The following is a 27,884-nucleotide window of genomic DNA, read 5'->3' as shown; positions in this document are numbered from 1 at the left end:
AACGTCGGGCAGCGGGCGTTCTCTTTTGTTGCAAAGAGGTCGAGCTCCGCTCTGCCGAACAGGCGCCATACCAGCTGGACTGTCTGGGGGTGCAGGGACCATTCTCCTGGGAGAATGAGGCCCCTGGACAGCTTGTCCGGGCCCACATTGAGGTGGCCCGGCACGTGCGCAGCTCTCAACGAGCGCAGCGAGCTGTGTGCCCACACGAGCAGGCGTTCTGTCAGATTGCCCAGACCTCTGGACCTGACACCGCCCTGCCGGTTCACGTAGGACACCACTGTGGTGTTGTCCGACCGGACTAACACATGGTGTCCTCGTATAAGCGGGAGAAACTGCTTGAGCGCGTTCTCTACCGCTATCATCTCCAAACAGTTTATGTGTAGGAGTTTTTCCTCGCTCGACCAAAGGCCCGAGGCTGATCTGCCCTCGAAAACGGCGCCCCAACCCGTGGTGGAGGCGTCCGTCGAGATGACCTTGCGGTGTGAGATGGCTCCCATCGTCACTCCCCTCTGGTACCAGTCGGCTACTAACCAGGGCTCTAGGGCTGACACGCAGCCCTGAGTCACTCTGATCCTGAAGCCACCGGACGCCCAGGCCCTGTGAGGCACTCGGGCGTTTAACCAGCATTGCAGCGGGCGCATGCGCATTAAGCCCAGCTGGAGCACAGCTGCAGCTGAGGCCATACGTCCCAGCATCCTCTGAAACAGCTTGAGAGGTGCGATTTTGCCTGGCCGAAAATACGCAGCCATGCGCCGAACTTGGCGCGCGCGATGGGGTGACAGGCGGGCTGACATTGCCACAGTGTCCAGATTCAAACCCAGAAATGAGGTTGATTGCGTGGGCACTAATGAGCTCTTGGTCCAATTGACCGTGAGCCCTAGGCTGTCCAGATGGCTGAGCAGCATTGCCCTGTGGGCGAGGAGCTCGGCCTCCGACTGCGCCAGGATGAGCCAATCGTCCAGATAGTTCAATACTCGCATCCCTCGATTTCTCAGAGGAGCGAGGGCCGCGTCCATGCACTTCGTAAATGTACGGGGTGCTAGTGACAGGCCGAACGGAAGGACGGTGTATTGATAAGCCTGGCCGTCGAAGGCGAATCGTAAGAATGGCCTGTGACGCGGCGTTATCTTGATTTGAAAATATGCATCTTTCAAATCTAGGGAGATTAGCCAGTCTCTCGGGCGAATATGCGCGAGGATCTGCTTGGTCGTGAGCATCTTGAACGATCTTTTCATAAGAGCTTTGTTCAGACGCCTCAGATCCAGAATCGGTCTGAGCGACCCATCCCTTTTTGGCACGAGAAAATACCGGCTGTAAAAGCCTGACTCGCTCATAGAGTGGGGAACCGGTTCTATAGCCCCTTTGCACAGCAGCGTGGCTATTTCTGCTCGAAGTAGATGTGCTACTTCCTCGCTCACTCTCGTCTCTGTACGCGCACAGAAGCGCGGAGGGCGGCGAGCGAACTGCAGAGTGTAGCCGTGCTTCACTGTTTTCAGCACCCATTCTGATACACCTGGAATGGCTTCCCACGCTCTCGCGTGCGCCACACGGGATAGAACGGCCTCCGGGCTCGAAACGCCGCGCTTCGCGGGTTTGACGGCCCGTATAGGAGGGGCGGGCGCAGTGCGCGCGCTCTCTGTGCTGTGGGCCAGCCGATCGCTCGCGATGGCTGGCCGCCCTACACACTGCATCTCTGCCGCTTCGAGCGGGGAGTGGCTTGTGTGCGGCCCTACACTCATCGCTCCGGCCACCCTGGGCGGAAAATAAATGGTGTGTGGCGTGGCGCGTGGCGCCTGAGGCATAATGTTCGCGAAAATGTGTGAGCGCGTTTGAGCGGGCACAACTCTTACGCGTGGAACATGACCGGTTAAGAGTGGCTGTGTGACAGCGCGTGTGGTGGTTAGTCGTGGACGCAAACAAGCGGACACGTGACCTAACTCTAGCACTCGAGCGGCCGGTGGCCGCTTTATGTGAGTGGGGGACACAGGGTTTATAGTGCTTGTGTGCAGGGGTGAACACAGAAAAGTGGGCACATTTACTGCATTTGAAACACATACGGCGCGAGCCGTGCGACCAGAAATAATGCAACTTTTGTGATTTCTCTGGTTCGCCGTAAAAACGGCGGTTGTTGACAGGCGAGAAGGCATTTTTGCCGGCTCGTTGGCTGCGTGAAATCCATCTGCAGCAGCCACAGTGGTGGGGGCTGACAGGAAAAAGAGTTTTGACGGTGGTCCGGCCGCGGCGGGACTTAACCGTCGTTTCTCGCCTCTTGCTAGGAGGACTTTGGAGGCTCGGGCTTCAGCGTGATCCTAGGCCGGGGGCCCCGAGGTGGAGGCGGCTTACCACGGCTGGAAGAGCGCGATCTGGGGCGGCCGCTCGGTCTTCTCTGAGACGAAGGGGGCCGCGCTGGGCGCTGCGCGGAGCTCGTTGCTGGCTGGTCACGAGGACGGCGAGCAGCGGAGCTATTGCTAGCGCCGGGGCGTCGAGGCAGGAAAAGGTTCATGGCCTGCGTCGTTTTCTGCACTTCGGAGAAACGGTCGACGATCCCCTTGACCGCTGGTCCGAAAAGCCCAGACGGAGAGAGCGGGGCGTTTAGGAAGGCCGCGCGCTCTGTTTCTCGCATGTCCGCGAGCGTGAGCCAGAGGTGGCGCTCAGCTACCGTGAGGGAGGCTATAGAGCGTCCGAGGGCCTGTGCTGCGGTCTTGGTGGCGCGAAGGGAGAGATCCGTCGCGCTTCGCAAATCCGTGATTAACTCAGCGTCACAGCATTTCTCGTCCATGTCGCGGAGGAGATTAGCTTGGAGGATTTGCAGCACGGCCATAGAGTGCAGAGCGGACGCAGCTTGACCGGAGGCAGCGAAAGCGCGGCCGATCAGCGATGACGTCACTCTGCAGGCCTTAGACGGGAGGGCAGCCTTTGAGCGCCAACCAGAAGGCGGGCAAAGGTGCGCTGCGACCGCCTCTTCCACCGGAGGGATAGCGTTGTAGCCTTTCTCGGCCGCGCCGTCAACTTGTGAGAGCGTCGAAGAAGCCTGAGACGAGACCCTCGCGGAGAATGGCGCATTCCAGGACTTTGCGAGCTCCTCGTGAAGCTCCGGCAAAAAGGGTGCAGTCCTGGAGGTGGGCGCACGGCGGCGACTGTTTAGGAAGCATCCGTCAAGTCGGTTCGGCGCTGCCACCTTGGGCGGGGCCCATTCGAGGCCTAGCTGCTCGACAGCCCGGGTGAGAAGGCGCAAGAGTTCGGCGTCCTCACCCGCTCGAGAGCGTCCGGAGCCCCGGACTGAAGAGGACGCGGAAGACCAGTCCTCGCTGTCGGAAGCCATGATGGAGCAGCTGTCGGCGCGTTCCGCGGCCGCATCCGCCTCATCCCCGGAGGCGGCAACAGAAATGGCGGCCTGGGGTGGGGGCGGGGAAGGCGAGAGTGAAGCGGGCGGGAAAGGTTCCGGCGAGCTTCTCTCTGCGAGCTCCGGAGTCCGCTGCGAGCGGCGCTTCTTCTTGCGCGGCGTGGCAGGGACTGGAGGGATATCATCTTCGAACAGGACGAGTCGAGCCCGCAGGGTCGACATCGTCAGTTCTTCGCACTCTTGGCATCCGCCAGCGTGGAGTGCGGCGGCGGCGTGATCACGGCCCAGGCAGAGAGCGCAGATCACATGGCGGTCCCCGGAGCTGAGCTGCGCGTGACACGAGCCGCAGGTGGAACGAGACATTTGTATCAACGCTCGGCTCTTTTTGTGAAAAGTGTGACGCAGCGGCGACAACACTTTGAGCGTAAAAGGATATGGGGCTGCCGGATAGCAGAGCAGGCACGGAAGGCTGAAGGTGGCGCGATGCTGCCGGCTTCCTCAGGCGCTGTCCTCTGCTTGCTTGTCTGCGCGGTCACGGCGGCGGGTTCCAGATCCAGCGATGCGAAGGGCTTCGCTGAAGAAAAGAAAATCGAATATGCAGCCCGTGAGCCCTGCTTATATACACGTGGCCACGCCCCACCTGTAGGCAAATGAAGCCAGGTGGGCGCGAAGCGCCCTCATTGGTCGCCACGTCACGCGGGCTCACCGATAGGCTGCTGCAGTTGCCAGCAGAGCAGCCAATAGCACGCTGGAATAGCCTGCTATGGTCTGCCAGGCTGCCGCACTGCGTTGACAATGTTACAAAATTAAGGATAATTTTGGGTTTTTCAGAAATCTCGAAGAAAGAATACTTTCCCGTAGCGTAAGGAACTTACGCAATACGAGAGAACCTCTCGTAAGAGAACCAAGCGTTCCATGAGAGAGGCTCAAAACCAGAAAATAGCCTATTACTTATTCATTATGATGTTTTTGAATGTAAAAACCACGCAAATGTCATAAGCTGACCTCAGACAACAGTATAAAAAAATAAAAAGCCAGTTCATACCCCTTTAAATACGTATTTAAAATACAAAAAGTTATTTTCAAATAATCTACTGCACAAAGGAAGTATAGATCCAAGTGTTATTTCTTTCCTAAACCAACTTAACTTCATCCAAAAATCCTCCATGTAGTACATGGACCAACAGCTCTCAGCATCACCTATTCTGTCCTTGTCTAAAATGTACAATTTAGCCCTGAGATGTCAAGTTTCTTTAGGGGTCTAGAATCACTCAGGACCCATGTCATCTAAACATAAGCCTCTCCGGGCCCCTGAGACCCCCAGACATCAGCTGCATTATCTCATCTTAAATTCCCTGCACAGGGCCCCAGGCTTCCCGTAACACCTCATTTAAAATCCCCCGCTGCCCCGAACAGCCGTGAGTAACACCACCTTCTGTTTTAAACCCTCAGGGCCACAGAAGCCGGTGAGTCAGCAATTTCTTATCAATACAAAATGAAAACACAAACACATGAAATCTCCAAGAGCAACAAACTATTAAACGCATAAATGATTATCTTTTCTTAGAAATGTTCAGCTGAAGCCAAAAAAAAACATGTAGGACAGATGGTGCAAATGAAAGCTCCATATCTTCACACCAGATAGATGGAAATCCCCTACTTTCTAAACAAGGATGTCTTTTGTCAGAGCTGAAAAGAAAAAGAAAACATCCAAATGTGGTAAGGATAAATGATACGGCTCTTTGAGAAGCAGAGCCCGATTTTACAGGGTGGCATCAAAAAAAATAAAGCACACACTAGGTTCACAAGAGAGACCCAGTAGTCTTTAATCCCGTTCTGCCTGAGCTCATTTTCAATGACAATCTCCAGCGATGAAGACTCTAATCAGAGAATTTTAAAGCTGTAATTTAAGCCAGCATTTTCCCCTCTTCCTTTAAGACGTTTATTTCCCCTGATGCCGGCCCCTCTGAACTCTGATAATAGATGATGCGATGAGTGAGACAGGAACTGAGCTTTAAGCCCTGCTGAAGCTGAAATATTCACTGAAAAGGCCAGAATGGGACAGTGCGGTGGGATATGCAATGAGACTATTCTCTGATCAAATTCAATTCTTATCAAGCCACCTCTTAACAAGTCTTTACAGTATATGGACCTCCCCAGTCTGTTACTTTCCTAGTTGCCGTTCTGACAGAGACAGAGAGGCAAGTTCATGCAATCGATTCAGAGGGAATGCAACAAAAAAAAAATAGCTTGAAGTGCTTCTGCTGATGTATGAGGGAGATAAGTGAGTGTATTGATGGTTTTTAAGTATGTGTATATACTAGCATAAACAAAACACTAGAGTCTAGACTGTCAGTACTGATTACAGTCATTATGTCATTAAAGGGTGAGTTTAAAACCGGACTTCATAGGCAGATTAAATGGTCCTTATACCTTTTCTTAGAGAAAATCCTTTAATTTCATCCAAGGGCTCAATAATAAGGATGACCCTGTGAGAGTGTTTCAGACCAGTTGCCATTCACTGCATTGCTTTTGAATCAAAAGAAGACATCTTATGCAAACTTTCTCAAAGAATGCGTTCTCTCAGGGTCAGGTGAAATCATCCTAATTATGGAAAGGCTTTCTTTTGACCAATTAGTCCGATTTTCTGCTAGGACTTAAATATATTAACAATACCTTGAATTGAGTATATTTAATGCAAATTTTGGAAAGGAAACAAGATACTATAACTAGATAATGGTTGAAATATTCTAGACAAGTATTAAAGGATTAGTTCACTTTAAAATGAACATTTCCTGATAATTTACTCACCCCCATCTCATCCAAGATGTTCGTGTCTTTTTTTTATTCAGTTGAAAAGAAATTAGTTTTTGAGGAAAAAATTCCAGGATTTTTCTCCACATAATGGACTTCAATGGCAACCAAAATGTTGAAGGTCCAAATCAATGCGGTTTCAAAGGGCTTTGAAAGGCTTCAGAGGCTCTACACGATCTCAGCTGAGGAATAGGGTCTTATCTAGCAAAACCTTCTGTAATTTTCAAGAAAAAATTTACATTTATATACTTTTTAAACTAAATTGTTTATCTTGCACTGCTCTGCGACGTGCCACGGATTGCACAATCCCGTCGGAAAGGTCACGCTAGACGTAGGCGGAAGTACCACCCCAAGCGAACGTGCAAAGACTAATACAAACGCCCTTTACAAAAAAACTCCATCTCCAACTTCAAAATCGTCCGACAGCGTTGTTTAACCTTTTTTGCTAAAGGATGTTTGTATTAGTCTGCACGAGCGCTTTTTAAACACGGGGGCGGTACTTCTGCCTACGTCCAGCGTGACCTTTCTGACATGATTGTGCAATCCGTGGAGTGTCACAGAGAAGCGCAAGATGAGCACTTTAGGTTAAATAGCATATACATTTTTATTTTAGAAAATGACCGATGGTTTTCACTAGATAAGACCCTATTCCTCAGCTGGGATCGTGCAGAGCTCTCTGAAGCCCATGGAAGCCCTTTGGAACTGCATTGATTTAGACCTTCAACATTTTGGTTGCCAATGAAGTCCATTGTGTGGAGAAAAATCCTGAAATGTTTTCTTAAAAAATCTTTTCCACTGAAGAAAGAAAGACATGAACATCTTGGATGGCATGGGGGTGAGTAAATTATCAGGAAGTTTTCATTTTGAAGTGAACTAATTCTTTAACCTTTTTATGGTTAAAAAAAACAGCAAGCATATTTAAAAAAAATGGTTTTGTAAAAGCAATCTACACTTACATCAAAACAGACTCTGAACCTGAACCCATGTTCTCACTCTCTTTTTCATTTCTCACTCACACTAGACACAGATCTAGAGTAGGAAAGTGAATTTAACAGCCCTTTCTGCACTCTCACAGCCTGTCGAAGGCATTCAGTCTAGACACGCTTGCAACATCCATGACATCATCGCCCTGAGCTGGAGCATTTGGACCTGGCTAAATCGTCACACTTCTGTGTTCAACAAAAGTCATTGATTTCTGCTTGTCAGCAAAACATTAAACTTGCTACATCACCTTTCGAGAAAGAAGCAGAAATTTTAGATATATGCAAAAAAAATAAATCAATAAAGAGAAAAGATAAATAAGCAACCGCCAGCCTCAAAGCACACATGGATCCATAAAGGATTGCGCACTCCTTATAAACCTGATGATGCAATAGTGTTTAACATTTTACGAGTCCCAAATAGGCACATCTCACGGGTCCATCTGCAAATAAAACCAAACACGTCGAGGGAGACACGTTTGCAAGGAAAAAAAGTTGGGATGGAGCTAAACATTTTGTCCGCTCTGTTATGCAATCGTAATGCTGCCATTTTTATGGACATTTTAAAAAATGTGCTGGGGACGAACAGCCAAGAAATGCAGGATGCATAATCTCCTTTTTATGTTTTCTTCTTACTGACGTGGAACGCCGGGTCTTCACGGGGTCTTAAACACCCCAATGCTCTGGCCAAGCGTTTATACGAATCAGCCTGTAGAGAGTCTCCTTTGCACTCCGGACAGCTCATTACTAGGAACTTTTAGACAGGTAATGTTGTTCTGTCACACTTAAACCTGCACATTATGACTGCACTAAGGTGTGACAGATTTGTGGGAGTGGGCTAACATGAGCTAGACTTTCAGTAGCATTGCCATATGAGAAGTCGATGTCCACACATGGTCGACGTAAAAACACATGGCTTCAAGACCATTCAATTTACGTCAACATAATTAAATGTTGCTAGACTGTGAAGAGGCAATGAGATCATGTTACAAGCCTTTCCGCTCTCAAAGTCTCCCCAAGAATTCCAGTCACCAAACTCCCAACCACTGCAACCCATTTTGTTTTTAGTCTGTGTCTTGGTTTCCTGCAAGATAAAAGCTGCCTTTCCACCATCGGGCCGAATGGTTCTAAGAACAGTAAGGAACGGTTCCAGTTGTGTTTCCACTTGAGCCTGGTACTGCACGGCATTCGTGCTGGTAGAATGCATGTAGTTACGTCACCACTCAGGATTGGTCACTTATTGATACAGGATTAGTTATCAGCCCCACAGTGGAAAATGAAACCATATTCGTACCGGCTGGCCCTGATCGGCACGGAATGGAACGCTTACGCAAAGAGAACGGTTTGGCCCGACAGTGGAAAGCGACTAAAGTCTAGCTGGTTGCATGCTCAGATGTGCTGTAAGAGTCTTTAGGAGGAGGTGAAGGTGAAAGAGGAAATGGCAGCAGAGACCGGTTGCAGCCGCCCCAGCACAATTATTCCTGTAAATAAACAGCAGTAGGTGTCTGGAATGTGTCAGCACACGGGCTCGGACTGGACAACCAGAGCACGACCTCAACTACCACACACACACAGTGAGGGCCTGTCCTTAGCATACTTTCTCTCAGTAAGTTTCTCATAACCTGTGACTGTGTGCAAACAGGTTAGGGGTCCTGCGCGGATCTATTTATTCCATCATAGAATAACACTTACGGGAAGTCACTGTCAGCTTTTTTCCGCAGCTATAACTGGTAAAAGTACCAGTATGACGAGGCTAAGTTAGGGCTTTCATGACGTCTTTTAAAGAAGCTTGTATCCATGGAAATAGCCAAAATGTCCATGTTGCGTCCTATATCACAGTTTAAATGTAAATGTGAAATATTGGTTTGGGAACAAAAAAAAGTATGTTTTATTTTGCATGGATGCATTAAATTTATAAAAAAAGTGACTGAAAAGACAATGTCAAAAAATATATATACATTTGTATTATTATATTGTAATAATATTTCACAATATTACTGTTTAACTGTATTTTTTATCAAATAAATGCAGCCTTGGTAAGCACAAGAGACCTTTAAAAAAATCTTACCAAGTCCAAAATTTTGAACGGTAATGCAAGCAACAAAATTAAAATCCAACACATGGATTTTATTATTATTATTATTATTATTATTATTATTATTATTAATATTAATAATTTTAACATAAAACATTAGAACAGTGACCACATATTACAAGTACATACCAACATAAATTATAAACACTATCATAAAAATAAAAATACAAAATAAAATAAATTTAGGTTCATGTTGGCCTGCCAAGGTTTTGCAAAAAGGTATACGTGAAATCCTGGCATACTAAAAAAATTTAAAAAGGGATCCATGTCTAATAAAACATATCAATTTCCCTTTTGACCAGCAGGTAATATATTGCAATGAAAGAAAATCAAATATCACTTTACGCCACTCCGACACTGTCGGCAGTTTATCAGAGATCCATTTAAGAAAATGCTCTTTCAACACCTCTTAAGAACAAATTCTTCCTCACTTTGACTTGTTTTGGGACATGTTTTGCTGTATATTTTTGCACCATCCATGCTGGTACATACCACTCAGCCCTATTATACTTCAAATAAATTGACATCATACAAATCAAAAAGCCCATGTTTAATATGAAATGTAAGCTGAAAGACCATGTAACACTATCACCAATATATGCTTTGGAGGGCAGTAAGAAAGCAGGCGCTGACTGCCAAAAGCACAGTGCTATAATTCACCTGGCACTGTTGCCAAGGCAACATCACAACAATAGCAGCTACATCCAAAAATATAAAATCTCAGTTGTTAAATAAAGCAAGTATGGGCCATTTCACGCACCTCTTAACCACCTTCAGCTGACGTGAGGAGAGCCTCTGCCATTGTCCTGCCAAAGTGAATCTATGTCTGGGATCTTACAGCAATATTTGTTAAACCCGGCATTTTTTGTACTGTACTGTATTATGGATTTATTGAATACACTGAGCTGTAGATAAACTCAGACACAGCTGAGTGTGTGAATAGTCAGTGTGCTCATTATGTGTTTGCAGTTATTTTAGGTTATGGGTGGCTATGCTGTCCCAGAGGGGACTGGTACTGGTGTGACTCAATGACAGGACATATCCACAATCTACCCCTTAGTCAGAGGACTTAGTCACAGCCTACTGACTAGTACACACCCAGTCTACATCTACACACACCTCGGTACACGCATCCCTCCTTCATCTCCAGAACATTCATTGCTCAGGATTTTATGATCAGTCAGAGCCACGGCCCTGAAGATAGTGTACTTGCACGAACATATTGTGCTAAAGCTCTTATATAAGTAATTTTCTTTTTTGAGAAAAATTAAAGATTTTTTAAAAATCTTTTTTCTTAAGATTGCTCTAGACAAAACTTAAGAAGAGTTCAAATCTGTTTTTTCATTCAAGAATCTTTTTAAAAATCATTGTAAACATTCTCTCAAAGTCAGGATAACCTCCATCAAATCTCCAAAGTTAAGGATAGGTGAAGAAAGTGTTCATGCTTATTATGATTCTTACGATAATCTGCCGGCAGCGAAAAAAGGTGGCCTTTGAGATTATTTTTATTGAGTTGAACAGCGAGTCTCGAGCAAGAACCACTCTACAATCAGATAACATTAATTTCACTGACAACCCTAAGTTCAAGAGACCTCTGTCCCTTCTGGCCAGTGTCATAAGTCCTAATTTCCTCATCATTTCATCTGTTTCCATAACGCAACAGATATACCAAGCACAAACAAACTGTGAAGGGCTGCTGGGTAACGTAGTCCAATTGTTTCATGCTTACATATTATGCTTTTGCCAGGAGTGCTGGTGAGGTCTGGTTGGGACAGGCTGTTGTTGTTGTTGCCATTCTCCACGTCTCCTGTCTTTTCCATGGGTGGAGTGTTTGAATTCTGTGCTGTCTGCTCACCGGTTTCATTCCCTTCTGAGGCCAAAAAACACAAACACGGAGGAGAGAGAAAGAAAATAAAAGTTACAAAGAGATTACACAAAGCACTGCTTTCAGATCCATTTCTAAAGTCTTGACGCAACATCCACAATGTGGATGCTCAGTTTGTGTTTATATTTGCATCAGCTATTTTGCTAGATCATCAGTTGGTGTGCTGTGCCCACGTATCCGTGAAAGCGCATTCATGCGGTCAGCAGCATGTGTTTGTGTGTGCGTGTTTTATAAGTTAGCGCTGGAGCCAAGTGGTCTTATTATGTGGCCTGGTAATTATACAGGACTGTCTGAGAAGGCTAGAGCAGCGTGACATCAAAGAGGGTCAGGACTGGGTCTTAGCGAGGAGAAGCGCTGTGTTTAGCTGTGCTGAGTACAACTGAGCTCTGCTCCTTCCTGGCCTCTGTCCCATACCTACCCAAATGGAAGCCAGCTGGGCTTTACTGGCTGTCTGATAAACACACAGCATCTCCCGTGGAACATCAGTCCACTGCTCTCTGTTTATTTCCTTTAGTGACTCTCTACCTTTTATCTTGGCCGGCTCCAGTTTCTACCTTTTTTTTGTGTTGAAGGATTTGTATTCCTTTTTCCTTATCTTGTCATTTTGTGGACCAGCGGTTCACTTTTTTTATAGAAATGACCTTAGCAGGGTCCAGATGTCTTGTCAAGATGGCAGATTAGTCAATTAGTTCTCCAATGAATGACTATTAGGCAGTTTGCATGGTAAAACCCTCTCAGAAAAGTGTATCATCTAATTTAAAGCACTGCAGTTGCAGCATTAAAATGGACGTCTTTGACCAATGCATTGTAAACCCAAGTCCAACCAAATAAGACCAATTAGTCGACTAGTTTTTCAGGCAACCCACAGACGAGTCGGTTTTAAAAAGATGTCATTTTGCATGTGTAGTTTTTGAAAATAAAATAAAAGTTCCTTAGTAAGAAAGTTTGGAAGCCCGTTTCCGCCACTAAATAAAAAAATAAAGAGTAATTGCGACTTTTTTTCTCACAATTGCGAGTTATAAAGTCCGAATTCTGAGATATAAACTCGCAATTGCGTGACATAAAGTCAGAATTCTGAGATATAAACTCGCAATTGCGTGATATAAAGTCACAATTCAGTTTTTTTTTCCTCAGTCAGAATTCTGACTTTATAACTCGCAATTGTGAGAATAAAAGGTCGCAATTACCCCTTTTATTTTTTTATTTAGTGGCGGAAATGGGCTTCCATAAGAAAGAGAGCCAGAAAAAGAAAGAAATAAATAAAAGAGAATTTGAGTGATAGAAATCTTGACCTATCAGAACAGACAGATCTGGCTGCTGACAGCATCGTAACCAGATGGCCTTATTTATTTTCTCTACTAAACTATTTCACCTCCGAGCAAGAAAACCAAGACGACTTATGAGGGGCGTCCATTTCATCAACCAAAACTCCAACAACAGACAAATTGTCAGGGTCTGAGCTCATGGCTCACAGAAACCTTTTCACCTCCTCAACCTCAATGACAAATAAAAGTGTTTGCAACACTTCATGCTAGCAGCAGAAATATCCCCTGACGCTTTGCCTGCTGAGGTCTGAATGCATCCTGTGGTGCTGTGCAGACCCCAAGGCCTTATATCCTGTGCTGTGTAGTAATAAAGGAGCTGGAATTGGTAAGTTCACATCTGGAAGCAGCTGCTGACAGAGCAGAAAAAGTCACAATAACAGCAGCAAAAGTCGCAAAAATTAACCTCTAACCACAGCAGAGAACTTGTGAGCCTAAAAAGCGAGAACTTTGAGAAAAACACATTTGTAATACATATTTAATGATTTCTCTCAGAAGTGACTAAAATATAACATCAATATACATACTGTATAATCTATTTACAGACAGATGATCAAAAGGGTGACAACGTAAATGCGATATATAAGATTAAATAAATAAATACAAAATAATTAAATAAAATAATAGAATATAGACATTAAAATAAATACACTTATTTGAGTTCTGAGGGAGAAAAAAAAGAGACCACAGCGTAATAAGAAAGTCTATCATACAGTTCAGAAGTTTAGCATTATACAAACATATTTGACCATGGAATGCTGTGATTAAGTGAATTATTGATTCTGTGATCAGAATCAAAGTATTCCAGAAAGATGTTCAGTTTATTAGAGGACAGCAATACATAGACAGAAAGAGAAAAGCGAGAGAGTGAAACCTGCAGGGTTCAGAGAGTTTATAAGCTGTTGTGGGTGAGTGTGAGAGCAGAGCTGGGGCTGTGGACAGACAGGGATCACGTTTATGAACCATTTTAGCTTTAAAACACAGACCACTGAAGCCTGCCTCGGTAATGCTGCTGAACAGAGGTCTGCCTTTATACCTCTGTGGCACTGAAGCGTGCGTCAGCTCCTTCTGTTCTCCCATTGCTGTGGATCACTGAGCATTAGCAACTGGAACCCAGCCGTTATCAAAGGCAGAGCTTTAATTCCTCATCATAATCAAGCCGTACAGCGGGCAGGGGAGATTTACAGTGCAGGCATCATAGTTTCAGCTAAGCCTTCCACATTATGTGGCTGAAGCAATGAGGAATTTCAAGAACCTGCTCTTAATGATCTCAGCAATTACGCCACGTTTGCAAAAGCCTTTCTAAATCAGATCTCTGGGTTAACGATCTAGTGCTTTAGACACGCAAGTTGTTTTGAGCCGGCCAACTACATAAAAAAAATGCTAAATGTGATTGGTTATGGTGTGTATAGGACATTACTTGTACACGCAACGTGTGTGGACCCTAGAGGCAGAAAATTTGTGGAAATTTTACTTGACTTGTAAACAGGGCTCATGCATTTCCCAGTAAACAACGCAAGAACATAGGAATAAAAATATAGTATGTGAGTAATAGTCATAAAGACTTTATGGCATTAAAGGCATTGCGCTACATGTAATGTTTGCTGTTGTGGGGGGAAAGGGCCCACCTAAATTTTATAGCACTTTTCCCACGACAACAGGAGGAATGAGGTGTCTTGTGGTAAAGACTGCTTGGAAAATGTACATCGACATCCTATTGGTGCAAGTTTCACAGCGATATTCTGTATTACATTGGCACACGTGATTATTCCTTAAATGGCTAGTTCGCTGAAAAATGACATTCATGACAAACTGGTCTTTTTTTCCCCCGTTTTGAATCATGTTTGAACTGTTTTGTCAAAGTTTTATGAAGTTTTTTAACTGTTTTATTATTTTGTTTGTTTGCTGTTTTCCCCTCAAAATATCTTTCACAGAAAGAAGTTATACAGGTTTGGAACAACATTAAAGGTGTGAATATGATTCATGAACTATCCCATTAAAAGTGTGTTGTTTCTGCACCAAGAGCGTCACTAAACAGAATTGCAAAATAATGACAATTTCAAAAAGCCACATCCCAAAATCACAGTCTGGATGAACCACAAAATGTTACACTTTTTGGGGACATCAACCTATAAACAGTTTCCTCTGAATATTAAACTGGGACAGAATGATTTCACCATCCAAATAAAAAGACACACTTCACCTGAACCGAGCAGAATGACCAATGTTTTGCGGGCGTGTATAACATCCGCTGGTTAATAGGCCAAGACACTCATACACGGCTGATTCTGAGTCACTCTCTCAACCTCGAAGCTCTCCATCTCTTTCTCTCCTTTCTGTGGCGTTGCCTTATTTACTCCTGAGGTCTGGGAGCGCACACTGAGACTTTCTATAATCTTCGAGCAGTCAGGTATGAGGCCTGGTATTAGAGACTGAGCAGCCATGTGGCTTTACAGGGACACTTTGAAATACTCTCAACCCTCAAGCCCCAGCCTTTCTTTATTTTGTGGTAGAGTTGCTCTGTCCTCAGCAACCCCTACTAATGCTCTTTCAGAAGAAAGAGACAAAAGAGAAAGAGAGAGAGAGACTTAGAGATATTTCACACCCCCATGCGTCTCAGTGGAATAGCTGAACTGAAGACTAGGCAAGAGACATGCTTGAATTAGAACTTTCTCCAACTCTGCGATCCAGAACTTCTCCTTTGACTCGACGAGACCTCCCCTAACAGTGATGACTGTAAATTCAGTTTTTAATAGAATACAAGAGATTACACCATTTGAAAAGTACTTTCTCTTGTGTGCCAGTGAAAATAACATCCCTTTCATTCTAGAGATAATTTGCAGACTTGAAGTGTAAAACTCGCAACTTCACTATTCAGTGTATGCCTGGAGAAAAATATATTGGCGTAACTGTTAAATATCAGGCAATCTCAGAGGCGGGCCTGAAGGAGCAGTGCACCGGCCACTTGTGTTGGGAGTTAATTACTTGTCATTACCCTGACTAATTAAAACCATCACTCTTTAAAATCCACAGAGGGTGATATTATGCTAGCACAGTGCGAGGATGGGAAAAACAAGGGGGAGAGGTAAAAGAAAAAAGAACAGATGAAATGAAAGGCATAAAAATGAGGTCGATTTTATGCAGCTGTAGGCTAATATTATCATCGGCTTCAGGTTTGGCAGACAGGGTCCGCTGTAGCACAGCAGGCATCTGGAACAATGTGCTGGCCACGGGGCACAGAGAACAGAGGGATACCGATTTGGGAATTGAAGGGCTACAGAATCAAACTACGCTGCAGGCTGCGTTCCTTAAATTCCCAACTGGTGTACTTTGAGATCACTTTGAGAAAAGAAGGTGCTAAACACCAGATTTAATCTTAAAATGCAAATATAGAAGGCAAAAACAAGTCATCAAGGACAGATTCCTAATGTGTTGTATCATGTCTGCATAATAATTGAGATTGCTCTCTCTAAAATCATTATGCAACATGTGAAATGTAACAATACATGCTGGGAGCTGCAGTAAGTTATGTGTGTTAAAGTGGAATTTGTGCTTTCATAAGACCTATGTGCAAGTAACAACAATTGCGAGCAGAAGTTAAAGTTTGTCGTTTTATTGAGTAGGTGTGCAGTATGTGGTTAGAGATGTCTGTATACATGGATGCTAGACACATTGCTAGACATTTTGCAATAACTTTTCTTGCCAGTGTCACAAAATTGTTAGAGGTTGCAATGATGCAAATTCAAATAATTGCTGTAGCATTTTTGTAGCATTTATTTTAGCAATCGTGTTCAATAATTATATTAAGTATTCTTAGTAATCAATTTATTTGAGCAGAAATATTGTATATTTATATTATTACTTATAATTAGTGCTGGGCAATCGATTAATCACGATTAATCGCATCCAAAATAAAAGTTTGTGTTTGCATAATATATGTGTGTGTACTGTGTATAATTATTATGTATATAACAATACACACACATAGTGTTTCATATGAAAAATATGTTATATTTATATATAAAATATTTATATATACGATAAATTATATTTATACACAGTATATACACATGCAAATATTTCTTAAATATATACATGAAGGAGTGTGTATTTAATTATATACATAGTAATTATACACAGTACACACACACATATTATGTAAACACAAACTTTTATTTTGGATGCGATTAATCACGATTAATCGATTGCCCAGCATTACTTATATTATTATGTTGGTTTATAATGTGCACATGTGTAATTCCATGGGACAAGACATAGAATATTTGTAAAATGATTATTATTAATAATACAACTACTATTATTGGTTTTTGTCTCTATTTTTGTGCTTTTACAGTAATCAGGTGGTGGTGCCTGAAGCCCCGGGATGACTAGATCAGCACCCATTGGACCCTCAACATTATATTCTTTTGCTGTTCAACTATCTGGAAATGTGTACCAATCATGTTACAGTATATTCAAATCTATATGGTTGGCCTTGCCAGGCCTTTGAATCAATTACCATCAGCCATATAATATGCTGCTCCCAGAAACAAAAACTCAATTTACTGTTGCATATTTATTCACATTGATCTGTACCTTACTCAACGCACTGCAATTGCTACAGGAGTGCTACAGGAAACAGGTGGTGCCACTTAGTGGAGCATCTCAGATGGATTAAAGCAGAGCACCTCATTTAAAGCCCACATTCATGCTCCCCTTGTTACACATTTGTGAGCCCATCATGACTTTGACACAATTTTTATAGCAATGACCCCTCAGGGATGTAATTAGGGAAGCAAAAAGAAAATAATTAAGCAAATGTCTGTGGCTGATCCTCTGAAGAGACATGCTGATAACTACGGTAACGTCTTCACTAAGCTTGGCTCCAAAACAATAGAGTCTAATCTGGGCTTGTACACTGGCCAAGAGTAAAAAACACACGCTTGGGGGAAAAAGCTTCAAAGAACTGTTTTGGAATTTATCCAAATTCACAGATTATTTAGCAAGTACAATAGAGGAGGGGGGAAAAAAACACTGTAAGCTCATTAAAAAAGAAAATGTCTGGTATTTAACAGGCTTTAGGGAGGATTTAACAGCACTATATCTTGTGCTTGAAAGTTTTTGTGAGGAGATAGAGCAGTGTGAAGAAAGTGGGGGGTCTGTATCTCTGTTTCAGGGCTTGGCATCTCCGTGCGTGACATTCCATGTCTCCTGGTTCTCTTTAACATAAAACGCATTCACTTTTGCACAGTCACGCACCTCTGCTGGCTCCAACGAAGCAACAGGAAGTTTCAAACACACTGGTGAGTGGCCAACAGTTGCCTCATAGGTCAGCATTGATCTGCGCTCGCTCTCTTTCTCTTGCTCTCTCATTTGAACCCTCTCAGTCAAAAAATCCAAATGTTCTTGAGCAATGCTTGCTAATTTGCCATTTTAACAGCAAGATTTATAACTGAAGTGAAAGCTGCACGAATCCCCGCCACACGAGAATCACGACAGCAACTTAAAACCATCAGGCCAGGTATCAAAGACAGACCCCACAACGCTCCAACATGATGAAATCTCCTCAATCTTTCTCACACAAAGGAGACCGGCGAGTGATATCTGCCCCAGACATGTCAGGAGAAGCCAAAATATACATCTTGAAAGCCAAGCTGAGCATTTGCAAATAATTATGTACCGTGAATATCAAGCCATTTGAACAAGACTTCTCAAGTATGTCAGAATATAGAATATATATGTCATGAGTGGACCATAGATTACTGCTGTCACTTGGCAATATCATTTACACTAGAGAGTTTTACTGGACAGCTTCAGTAAGAATCAATCAAATGAAAATGTATAAATGCCTTTCTTTTTGAAGATGCACTAAAGAAACCCCAGTTTTTATGGGGTTATGAATTTTTTAGGATCCAATCATAATAAACAAGGAGAAGCACTAAATACATACAGGTAAAAAAATAAGGATGTTGTGACAAATACATTTTTACTACATAAAACATACACTAAAATGTTACAGCTAAGGAATTAAATGGTGGGTTATATAAACCTATGCTTGTTTTCATCCTCAAAATGGTATTTTAATAATATCTTTCCCTTGGTTCATACAATAAATGGTTGACCTTGTTCATAAAGATAAACTGTGTCACTCACAAGTGACAAGTACATGTGGCATGTTCTTAAAGGGATAGTTCACCCAAAAATGAAAACTGTCATCAGTCACTCACCCTCATGTTGTTCTAAACCCGTAAGACTTCCATTTATCTTCTAAACACAAATTAAGATATTTTAAATAAAATCTGAGCGCTTTTTGTCCCTCCATTGACAGTCCACACAACTACTATTTTGAAACTTCAAAAAGTTCATAAAGAGATTGTAAAACTTTTCCATATGAATTGAGAAGTTTAGTCAAAATTTTTAGTCCAAAAAGAGACATGATCGCTTTATATGATGAACAGATTGAATTTAGGCTTTTATTCACATAAAAATGTAACTACTCACACATCAGTTATGGTAAATGGAAGCTCAAACATGCTTGCTTGATGTGTGAGAACCAATGAGGTTCATTCTCGTGTCACACAGCACGTTTGAGCTTCCGCAAGAACCAATGAGGTTTGTTCTCGTCAAGCCTGTACGGTTGTGCTTCTATTTATGTTCGCTGTTCAATGTTTAAATGTGAATAAAAGCCTAAATTCAATCTGTTCATCATATGAAGCGATCGAGTCACTTCAGAAAATATGGACTAAACCGCTCAATATATGGATTACTTATGAACTTTTCGATGTGACAAAGTGGTAGTTGCGTAGTTGTCAATGGAAGAACAGAAATCTCTCAGATTTCATTTAAAATATCTTCATTTGTGTTTCAAAGATGAACGAAAGTCTTACAGGTTTGGAATGGGATTTTTTAAAGTCTGCATTTATGTGATGAAAGTCAAGTTGTCGCCGACTAGTCGCTGATGACGTCATTAATAAACAAATAAGCCTGAACCTCGAGCTGATACTCGAACTAAGAAATATATGCAAGAACTTTTCAATTTCTAAGCTATAGCCCCATTTCCACCGAAATTACCCGGAACAATTTGAACCAGGAACTTTTTTTTCCCAAGACCTGCTACTGTCTGTCTACCGTGAAGATTAGGCAAATTAGTCCAGAGACATGGGACTGCGCGCGACGGCTCCTCCCAGTCACCGACGGACAGTAATCATTTTTGTGCGATACCGTCTGCAACAATAACAAGTAACGTTATGGAGGAGACGCAAGCAGCGCTGCTTTTGCAAGTTATGTATTGGTTTACTAAAGAGGTAATTAACAAAATGCCGGAAAAGAGACAAGCACTGATACTAAAGCGTATTCTGAAAGCTCGTAAAGCTATTTAAAATAAGACAACGTATGTTATTATCAGCTATTACGGACATTGACCGTGCGATTGCTGAGACAACAGGTGCCATCGAACACAAAGAGCAAGACTGATATTTACTGAACGCAGAACGAACCTCGCAAAAGATTTTTTTTAAATGCCGGTTGAAATAAAATGCTGCGTGGAGTCAACCAATCAGCATGTTCAGCGCCCAAGTCCCACCCCCGAAAGTCCCACGCATTCGTTTAGAACGGCAATTTACGTGTACAATAAGCTGTTTAAAAGTGCATTCCCCCGATCAATTTAGAGCATCCAGATGGTATAATCAAACATGTCTTGTGGAGTGCTCTCGGAGTAGGCATTTATTTGTCATTTTAACTTTGGAAACGAGAGTAAAAGTGGACTTCAAAGATTTCTTATCCTGTTGCCCCATTATCAGCGTCTAGTCGATGTCAAGCTTAAAGCTGTACTGACCCTTTAAGAAATGCTAATAAAAACTGTCCCTTCAACCTACGGAATGTGTACTAACTTAACCTTTCATGCATGGTGTCCACATCTGGGGACAGTTAATTTAATTCCATTTAGGGTTCATTTATCTTGGTAATTCTCTCCAAACCACTTGAGGGCAGTGTCAGTAGATGGACAGCAATATTTTAACAGTGGCTACTGTCTTGTATCCCAAATATTAATTGCTTGATGACATCATTAATCCAAGATGGCTGACAGCGATAGCCATGTGCCAAATTCCCCAGGCATTTCTGTGAAAAACTTTTACATAAGGAGGTCATTTAAGCTAAAAAAATCTTAGTATGTACAGTAAAGTATGATGAATATGTTAGTATTTTAAAAACAAAAATTTAGAGTAAAATGTCATTTTTATACACCAAAAACGAACTGTCCACCTATGTGGTCGTCATGCAACAGTGGAGTCAGATTACATAATGTCTGATTTCTGTAACCTGCTAGTATATCTGTTCTGTTATTGCAAATATGGTTTGAATTGTCTTATATTGTAATAAAACAGACATTTAACAAATATATCAACATAAATAACCATTAAAAATGACATATGGCATTAAATGGCAACTTTACACAGACATACTGAGACAAATGTGCATTTTGCCTACCAAACAGGGACAGCACAGGTCAAGCACTCAGTTCAGAATAACAGAGAATATCCCAGAGGACAGTGTGTGTGTGTGTGACAGTGACCGCACTGATGAGGAGTGTGTGCCAGCAAAGCCCAGCCCATATTGCTATTAGGTTTCCGCATATATGTAACTAGCATTATAGTTCCTACACTATGTGTTTTATCGTTGTTATATTGTAATATTAATGTTTTAAATATCTGAGCTGTTAGCATAAAATGACATAATAAAAGCACAATATTCAATATTGTCATCTGTGGTTTTTTGTCCCATTTTACGCCTTTGTTGCATGGTGTCCACATACGTGGACAGTTAAATATTTTTTAAATAAAACTGAATTTTGTAAAAATTAAAATGGATTTCAATTTTAGCATCATAGATAATGTTTTCCATTAGAAACAATTGATAAATTTAGTAATTCTTTGATGGAATTAACCATGGCTTTTTTATAAAGTTGATTATTAAAATACAGTTTAAGTACAGAATGTTGTCTATCAGGATGCACAATTTCTTTATGTAAAGAAAAACATCCCACCCCCATACATACATAACTGCTTTCTGCATCGTTGACCACAGTTTTGTTAAATATCATGCAAAATGATTTTATCAACCCACAATGCATGGAGAGCATAGAAATCTGTTGACCTCTTTGCAGTCTCCCACATCTATGAAGTTCTCTTATATTTGCACTTTATGTAAAAACTGTTACAGGATTCATAAATCTTAAAACAAACAGAGCTCTCTGTCATCGCTGTCAAATCATAACTCAATTCAAGCATAAGCAGAGATGTTGGCAGTTTGTCAAGTTTCAAATTACACAAAAAAGGCCTTTAGCCTTAATTCTTTGCTGAACCTAAGGAAAAAAAATCAAGATTTTCGAAATAGCAAATCCTTCTGTGTATCTAGCGAAAATAGCTTTAGTCATGCACTCTGGAGAGCAGCGAGTTAGTGTGGATGGTTCATCTCCCACAGTGAGTCAGGCCTGTACACAGAACTATGCCACTAAAGCTGAAGAAGGCCAGTCAATGCAGGCAGTGTTCAGCCTCGGACGGGCGCCATATTCGTAACCAGGCGGCCTCATGCAAGCGTTTTCAAAGAGTTCTTTAGACTACGAGTGCAGATCCTGTTGGGCTTAACAGTAAAAGTTTAAAAAGAAAAAACAATATCATCATTAATTCAAATGTAAACGTTTAAATGTAGACAAATGCAAACACCAGGATGAGCGACTGAAGCTAATGTCTAAACGGAGCGAGCTGAGAATTCCTCTCAGTCTAAATTAGTGTGCTTCATGTTGAGGCAAAAACCTCAAATGTTTAGGAACAATTCAGAGCTAAATGTAATTAAAGGTTATTGGGCACATGGCATATATGCCTGGTAGCCTAATTTTAACCTCATTTTGGCTGTGGCAGTCACACAGGAATCAACACGCTTGCTGGTTTTTGCAGTACTGTCGTGCAAAAGGACGACGGGGCCAGGACTTGCCCTCTCCCACAGTAAATACAAGGCCTCCGCCTGCAGATCTGATTCCTCTGGAGAGGACTGGGGCAGTTTGCAGAGGTGGTTCGCTCAAAGCCACTTGTTGTTCGCACATGTGCATGTGTGAATACACATGTTCACCGGCCCCCAGACCAAAAATGGACATGTTTGGTTGTACACACACACACACACACACACACACACACACATAGGTCACGCATATTCCAAAGTGCCTTTTGTATAGAGCATCATGACTAATCTGGAACTTTGACCCCTCGCTAATAGGACAGTCTGAAGGATCTGAAGAGCATTTCCAAGTGGCCCATTCCTCTGGAATTCAGAGACCCTCCATGCCCTACTGACAAACCAAAGCTCGCTGAGGCTGAACCCCATTCACTGCATTGCTTGATTCCAAAGTATATCGCCTTCAAACCATTGAACGTTTCACTAGCACTGTGAACTCTGTTTGCAGACTTACACTAGCCAAGCACAAAAACAAGTGTCTACTCTTATTAGCTCTGTTCCAAACCTAGTGAGCGGCCTTGCTGTCTACTGCCCACATAGGCTGTACCTGAAATGGAAGGGAATTTCAATACAGCCAATGCAAGTGGAACATTTTAATTATTTCAAATGATTTTAGTTAATACTCTTTAGCATCTTTTTAATATACACACAAAGGTTGGGGGTCAGATTTTGCATTCAATTGATCAAAAGTGACAGAAATCTTTTGTAACATTCTAAATGTTTTACTATTTCAAATAAATGCTTTTCTTTTAAACTTTCTATTCATCCAAGAATCCTGAAAAAAATGCATCACAGTTTCCACAAAATATAAAGTAGTTTTCAACTGTTTTCAACACTAACAATAAGAAATGTTTAAAATCAGCATATTATAATTATTTCTGAAGGATCGTGTGACATTTAAGACTGAAATAATGGCTGCTGAAGATTCAGTTTTGCAATCACAGAAATTAATTTATTCAATAAATAATTAAATTAAATATATTTAAAAAAAAAAAATTGTAATTGTAACACAAAATTACGGTTTTTACTGGATTTCTGATTAAATAAATGCAGCTTTAGTGAGCATAAGAGACTTCAAAAACACAAAAAAAATCTGAACAGCTCCAGACTTGAAAACCACTTGAACGGTAACAAACAATGTCCAATATAAATTTCTCTCATTTTCTCCAGCATTTTGGAATTTTGGCTGCATGAGATTTTTTAAGAGTTCATGAAAAAAGTGTTTCTTTGGAAGCAGCATTAAAGGGATAGTTCACCCAAAAATTTTAATTAGCCCATGATTTACTCACCCTCAAGTCATCCATATCTCAGGTGTATATGACATTCTTCTTTCAGACGAATAAAATCTGAGTTATATTAAAAATGTTCTGGCTAATCCAAGCATTATAATTGCAGTAATAGTTGCTCTGTTTTTGAAGTCCATAAAAAATGCATCTGTCCGTCAAATAACGTGCTCCACGCGGCTCCGGGGTGTTAATAAAGGCCTTCTGAAGTGAATCGATGCGTTTGTGTAAGAAAAATATCCATATTTAAAAATGTAAATCATTCACTTAAGGCGAATAAGGTCAAAATACATGCAAAATACCGGCGCGATCATAGATATATACATAGATTCCTCATTAGTGCCTGCGCGGATCGGTCGAATGAGGCATCTACGTATATATATATATATATATATATATATATATATATATATATATATATATATATATATATATATATATATATATATATATATATATATATATATATATATATATCTTTGATCGCGCCAGTATTTTGACCTTATTCGCCGGAAGTTATGGCGCTGGGAATCTAGATGACATACGTCTGATAAGAGGTAAAAATAAAAACATAAATACTGTTCGGTTTCTCGCAAAAAAACGATCGTTTCGTGTCTTAAGACATCAATGTGTCACCACGTGCCGCATGGTTTAATAAGGATTCGTATGTCTATGTGTTTTTACTCTCATTGCTCTCATATTCTAAAATATCCCCATTGACATGCATTATACGACTATCACACTGCAACGGTTGGAGTTAAAAATCTTAATTTGTGTTCTACTGAAGAAACAAAGACATCTACATCTTGGATGCCCTGGGGGTAAGCAGTTAAACATAAACATTTCTTTTTTGGGTGAACTATCCCTTTAAGTTGCCTATGTCGCCCATGATGCCTTCAAATACTGCCTAAAGAGGTTGCTCACTAGGTTTTAGAACAGCTACTGTATTATATGTATCTTTTCTTTAAAAAAATAACCATCTTTTCTGTTTTAGAAAACTATTATCATCCTGACTTATTTGTAAAGATATACTGTATTTAGCAAAGTTGTGTTAAAACTGAGTTTTTAATCGTTGCACTGAATGAATTATACAACCAGCATTTCTACCACTTTGCCATTTTTTCACTGAGCTTAAAGCAATGCATTCTGGGATTGTCATTTCCATGAAGGATACATAAGATGTTGCCTAGTAATTATGTTTAAAAAAGTATCTTCAGGCAGTGTAATTAAGTTACCTACATTTCGAAACAGTCAGAAGCGTACCTATGATGCCCTAAAATACTGCCTAGCTCACTCGCGTTGTGCATGTGATCAAACGGCAACAATCCACTTATTAAAGTCAACATGAATGAAATGGCTTCTCAAACAGGTAAAAATGTAGGGCGGGTCCTGATTTTGTCCATCATGAATCGATTGGATCGTTGAATGGTTATGGTTTGCTATTGCTGTGATCTCATGTGAGTGACAGGTTGTTCCGCCTTCACGTCGAAAAATCGTCAGAAAAGAGAAGTCGTTGCAAGATGGAGGGGAAGTGATTTTGCTAAATATTTAACTATATTATTATATTAAATTATGTTGCATTATTTTCCTGTTACCATTGTGAAGCTGCTTTGAAACAATCTGCATTGTAAAAAGCGCTATATAAATAAAGGTGACTTGATTAAAGATTATAAGGGTGTATGATTTGTATTAAATAATGATGCGCACAGATAAATCAGTTATTATAAATACTGCAATATTACATTAAAAAAAGAATAGTAATTTTGATTTCAGGGAGACTTTTAAAATGATATTCTCGTTACATCCAGAGACCTGCTGGCTGTGTGTATTGTACCTGGGCATGGGTCGGTGAGAGTTTCCAGGGGCCGGCTGTCCGGTTGGGCTCCATCTGAATGTTCGGGTGGGTTGGCACTGTGGCTGTGGTCCTCCTTGGACATCTGTTCTGGAGCCAGGTGCCAGGCGACTAGAAATTACCCTGCAAAAGAAGCACACATATGAAAAACAGGCTCAAGCTTGCGAACACACAGCTGTCCTTGTTCCCACTATCACTTTTCCCTCCTATTGTTCGGCTCATGTCAGTGGGCCAAAGTACTTAAAAACACCAGCGGCTTGGGAAATAATGCTTGGCAGAAGAAGAAGAAACTAAAATGGCACAATGAAGCAGATAAACATGGCCAGAAAGGATACCAAAAAACCTAAATGTCCCAAAATAATAACAAACAACCAATTTTGATGCTCAGACCATGGCATTCCTGTGGTGAACATACTATTTCAAGAAGTAAAATGTCATGTGTTGAATGACTAATTACCTTTCTTAAATGAAGGCCAAGGCTACTTCAAGAGATGATAAAGTTCCTTCGTAACTACTAAAAACGCCACTAGTCCGAATAATCATAATAATCTTGTATGAATCACGAGCAGCAAACAGAACAACATGACTCTGTTGGTTTTCATGCTGTGGTTTGTCTGTGGCGAGTCTCTGCACGCTCCTGCTAAAACTCACTCAAACCTGTTGAACGTGTCCACAGTTCAGTTAATAGACAAACCTGAGGCAGATGTAAAGCAAAACAGTCCAAACGTCTTACCTGCAATGGTCACTCGGTAACAGTGTTGTTTCAGTCATGCATCTTTTGGTGTTCGCGCAAAACAAACTTTCAAGTGTCCCGTTTCGCGGGGGAAAGTCTTTTCTTTCTCTTCATGTATCTCTCTCTCTCTTCAATTTTTTTGAGTTGCTTTATTATTTACATTAATGTTGACACTCGTTATTCCGTTATTGTTAATCTCGACAGTTATCTCCAGTGTTGAATAAACGAGTTATCTTCGTCTTCAAACTCTCCCAGAGGCGAAAAACTTGACAGAAAACATCGTAAAGTGAAGTCTTTTTTTCTTTTCTTCACTGTACTAAAGGAAGAAATAAACAGCTATGAAAAGCTTTTTCCCCTCTCATATCCTCCTAAATTCCAGTAATGATGAAAGTTGTTGAGGTCGCTCTTCAGTTGTTTTCACTGCGCGCACTGTCGCTCAGGACTCTCTGCAGCAGCAGCGCGCACTCAGCTCGAGCCTTCGACAGGAAATGACATTGAGGGCTGATTACTCCCTGCAGGCGAGATGCCTGTACACTACAATTACACTCTCCAGGACCACATAATAATAGACAAAACAAATCTATAATAAATATAATATAATTAATATAATTAATATAATATAATATAATATAATATAATATAATATAATATAATATAATATAATATAATATAATATAATATAATATAATATAATTTAATATAATAAATATAATAATATGATATAATATTATATAATTAATATAATATAATATAATATAATATAATTAATATATAATTAATATATAATATAATATAATATAATTAATATAATTAATATAATATAATATAATATAATATATATATAATATAATAAATATAATAATATAATTAATAATATAATATAATATAATTAATATATAATATAATATAATAAATATAATAATATAATATAATATAATATAATATAATTAATATAATATAATATAATATAATATAATATAATATAATATAATATAATATATTATATTATATTATATTATATTATATTATATTATATTATATTATATTATATTATATTATATTATTATATTAATTATATTATTATATTTATTATATTAATTATATTATATTATATTATATTATATTATATTATATTATATTATATTATATTAATTATATTATATTATATTATTTATTAATTATATAATAAATATAATAATATAATATAATATAATATAATTAATATAATATAATATAATTAATATAATATAATATAATATAATATAATATAATATAATATAATATAATATAATATAATATAATATAATATAATATAATATATAATATAATATAATAATATATATAATATAATATAATATAATATAATATAATATATAATATAATATAATATAATTAATATAATATATTATATTATTATATTTATTATATTTATTATTATATTTATTATATTATATTATATTATTATATTTATTATATTATATTATATTATTATATTTATGATATTATATTATATATTATATATTATATTATATATTATATTATATATTATATTATATTATTATATTAATT

General features: G+C 40.3%; 1 protein-coding gene across 2 annotated transcripts in view; it reads right to left on the bottom strand.

The window, feature by feature from the left end:
- The window catches only part of mdfi (MyoD family inhibitor), a 42,325-nt gene extending 15,527 nt beyond the window's left edge, over positions 1-26,798 (bottom strand). Inside the window, exons 1-3 of one of the 2 annotated variants that reach the window (XM_079844365.1) lie at positions 26,316-26,798; positions 25,565-25,705; positions 10,962-11,102 (exon numbers count right to left, since the gene is read on the bottom strand). In XM_079844365.1, the coding sequence (XP_079700491.1) occupies positions 10,962-11,102; positions 25,565-25,667 (244 nt within the window). In that variant the 5' untranslated portion in view covers positions 25,668-25,705; positions 26,316-26,798. The remainder of the gene's footprint in view (positions 1-10,961; positions 11,103-25,564; positions 25,706-26,315) is intronic. The other variant, XM_079844366.1, reaches the window with a different exon arrangement.
- Between the last annotated feature and the right edge of the window lie 1,086 nt (positions 26,799-27,884).

This window comes from Gobio gobio, assembly GCF_949357685.1.
Source record: "Gobio gobio genome assembly, chromosome: 19".
NCBI classification, from domain to species: domain Eukaryota; kingdom Metazoa; phylum Chordata; class Actinopteri; order Cypriniformes; family Gobionidae; genus Gobio; species Gobio gobio.
This window is presented reverse-complemented; position numbering and strand designations above follow the sequence as displayed.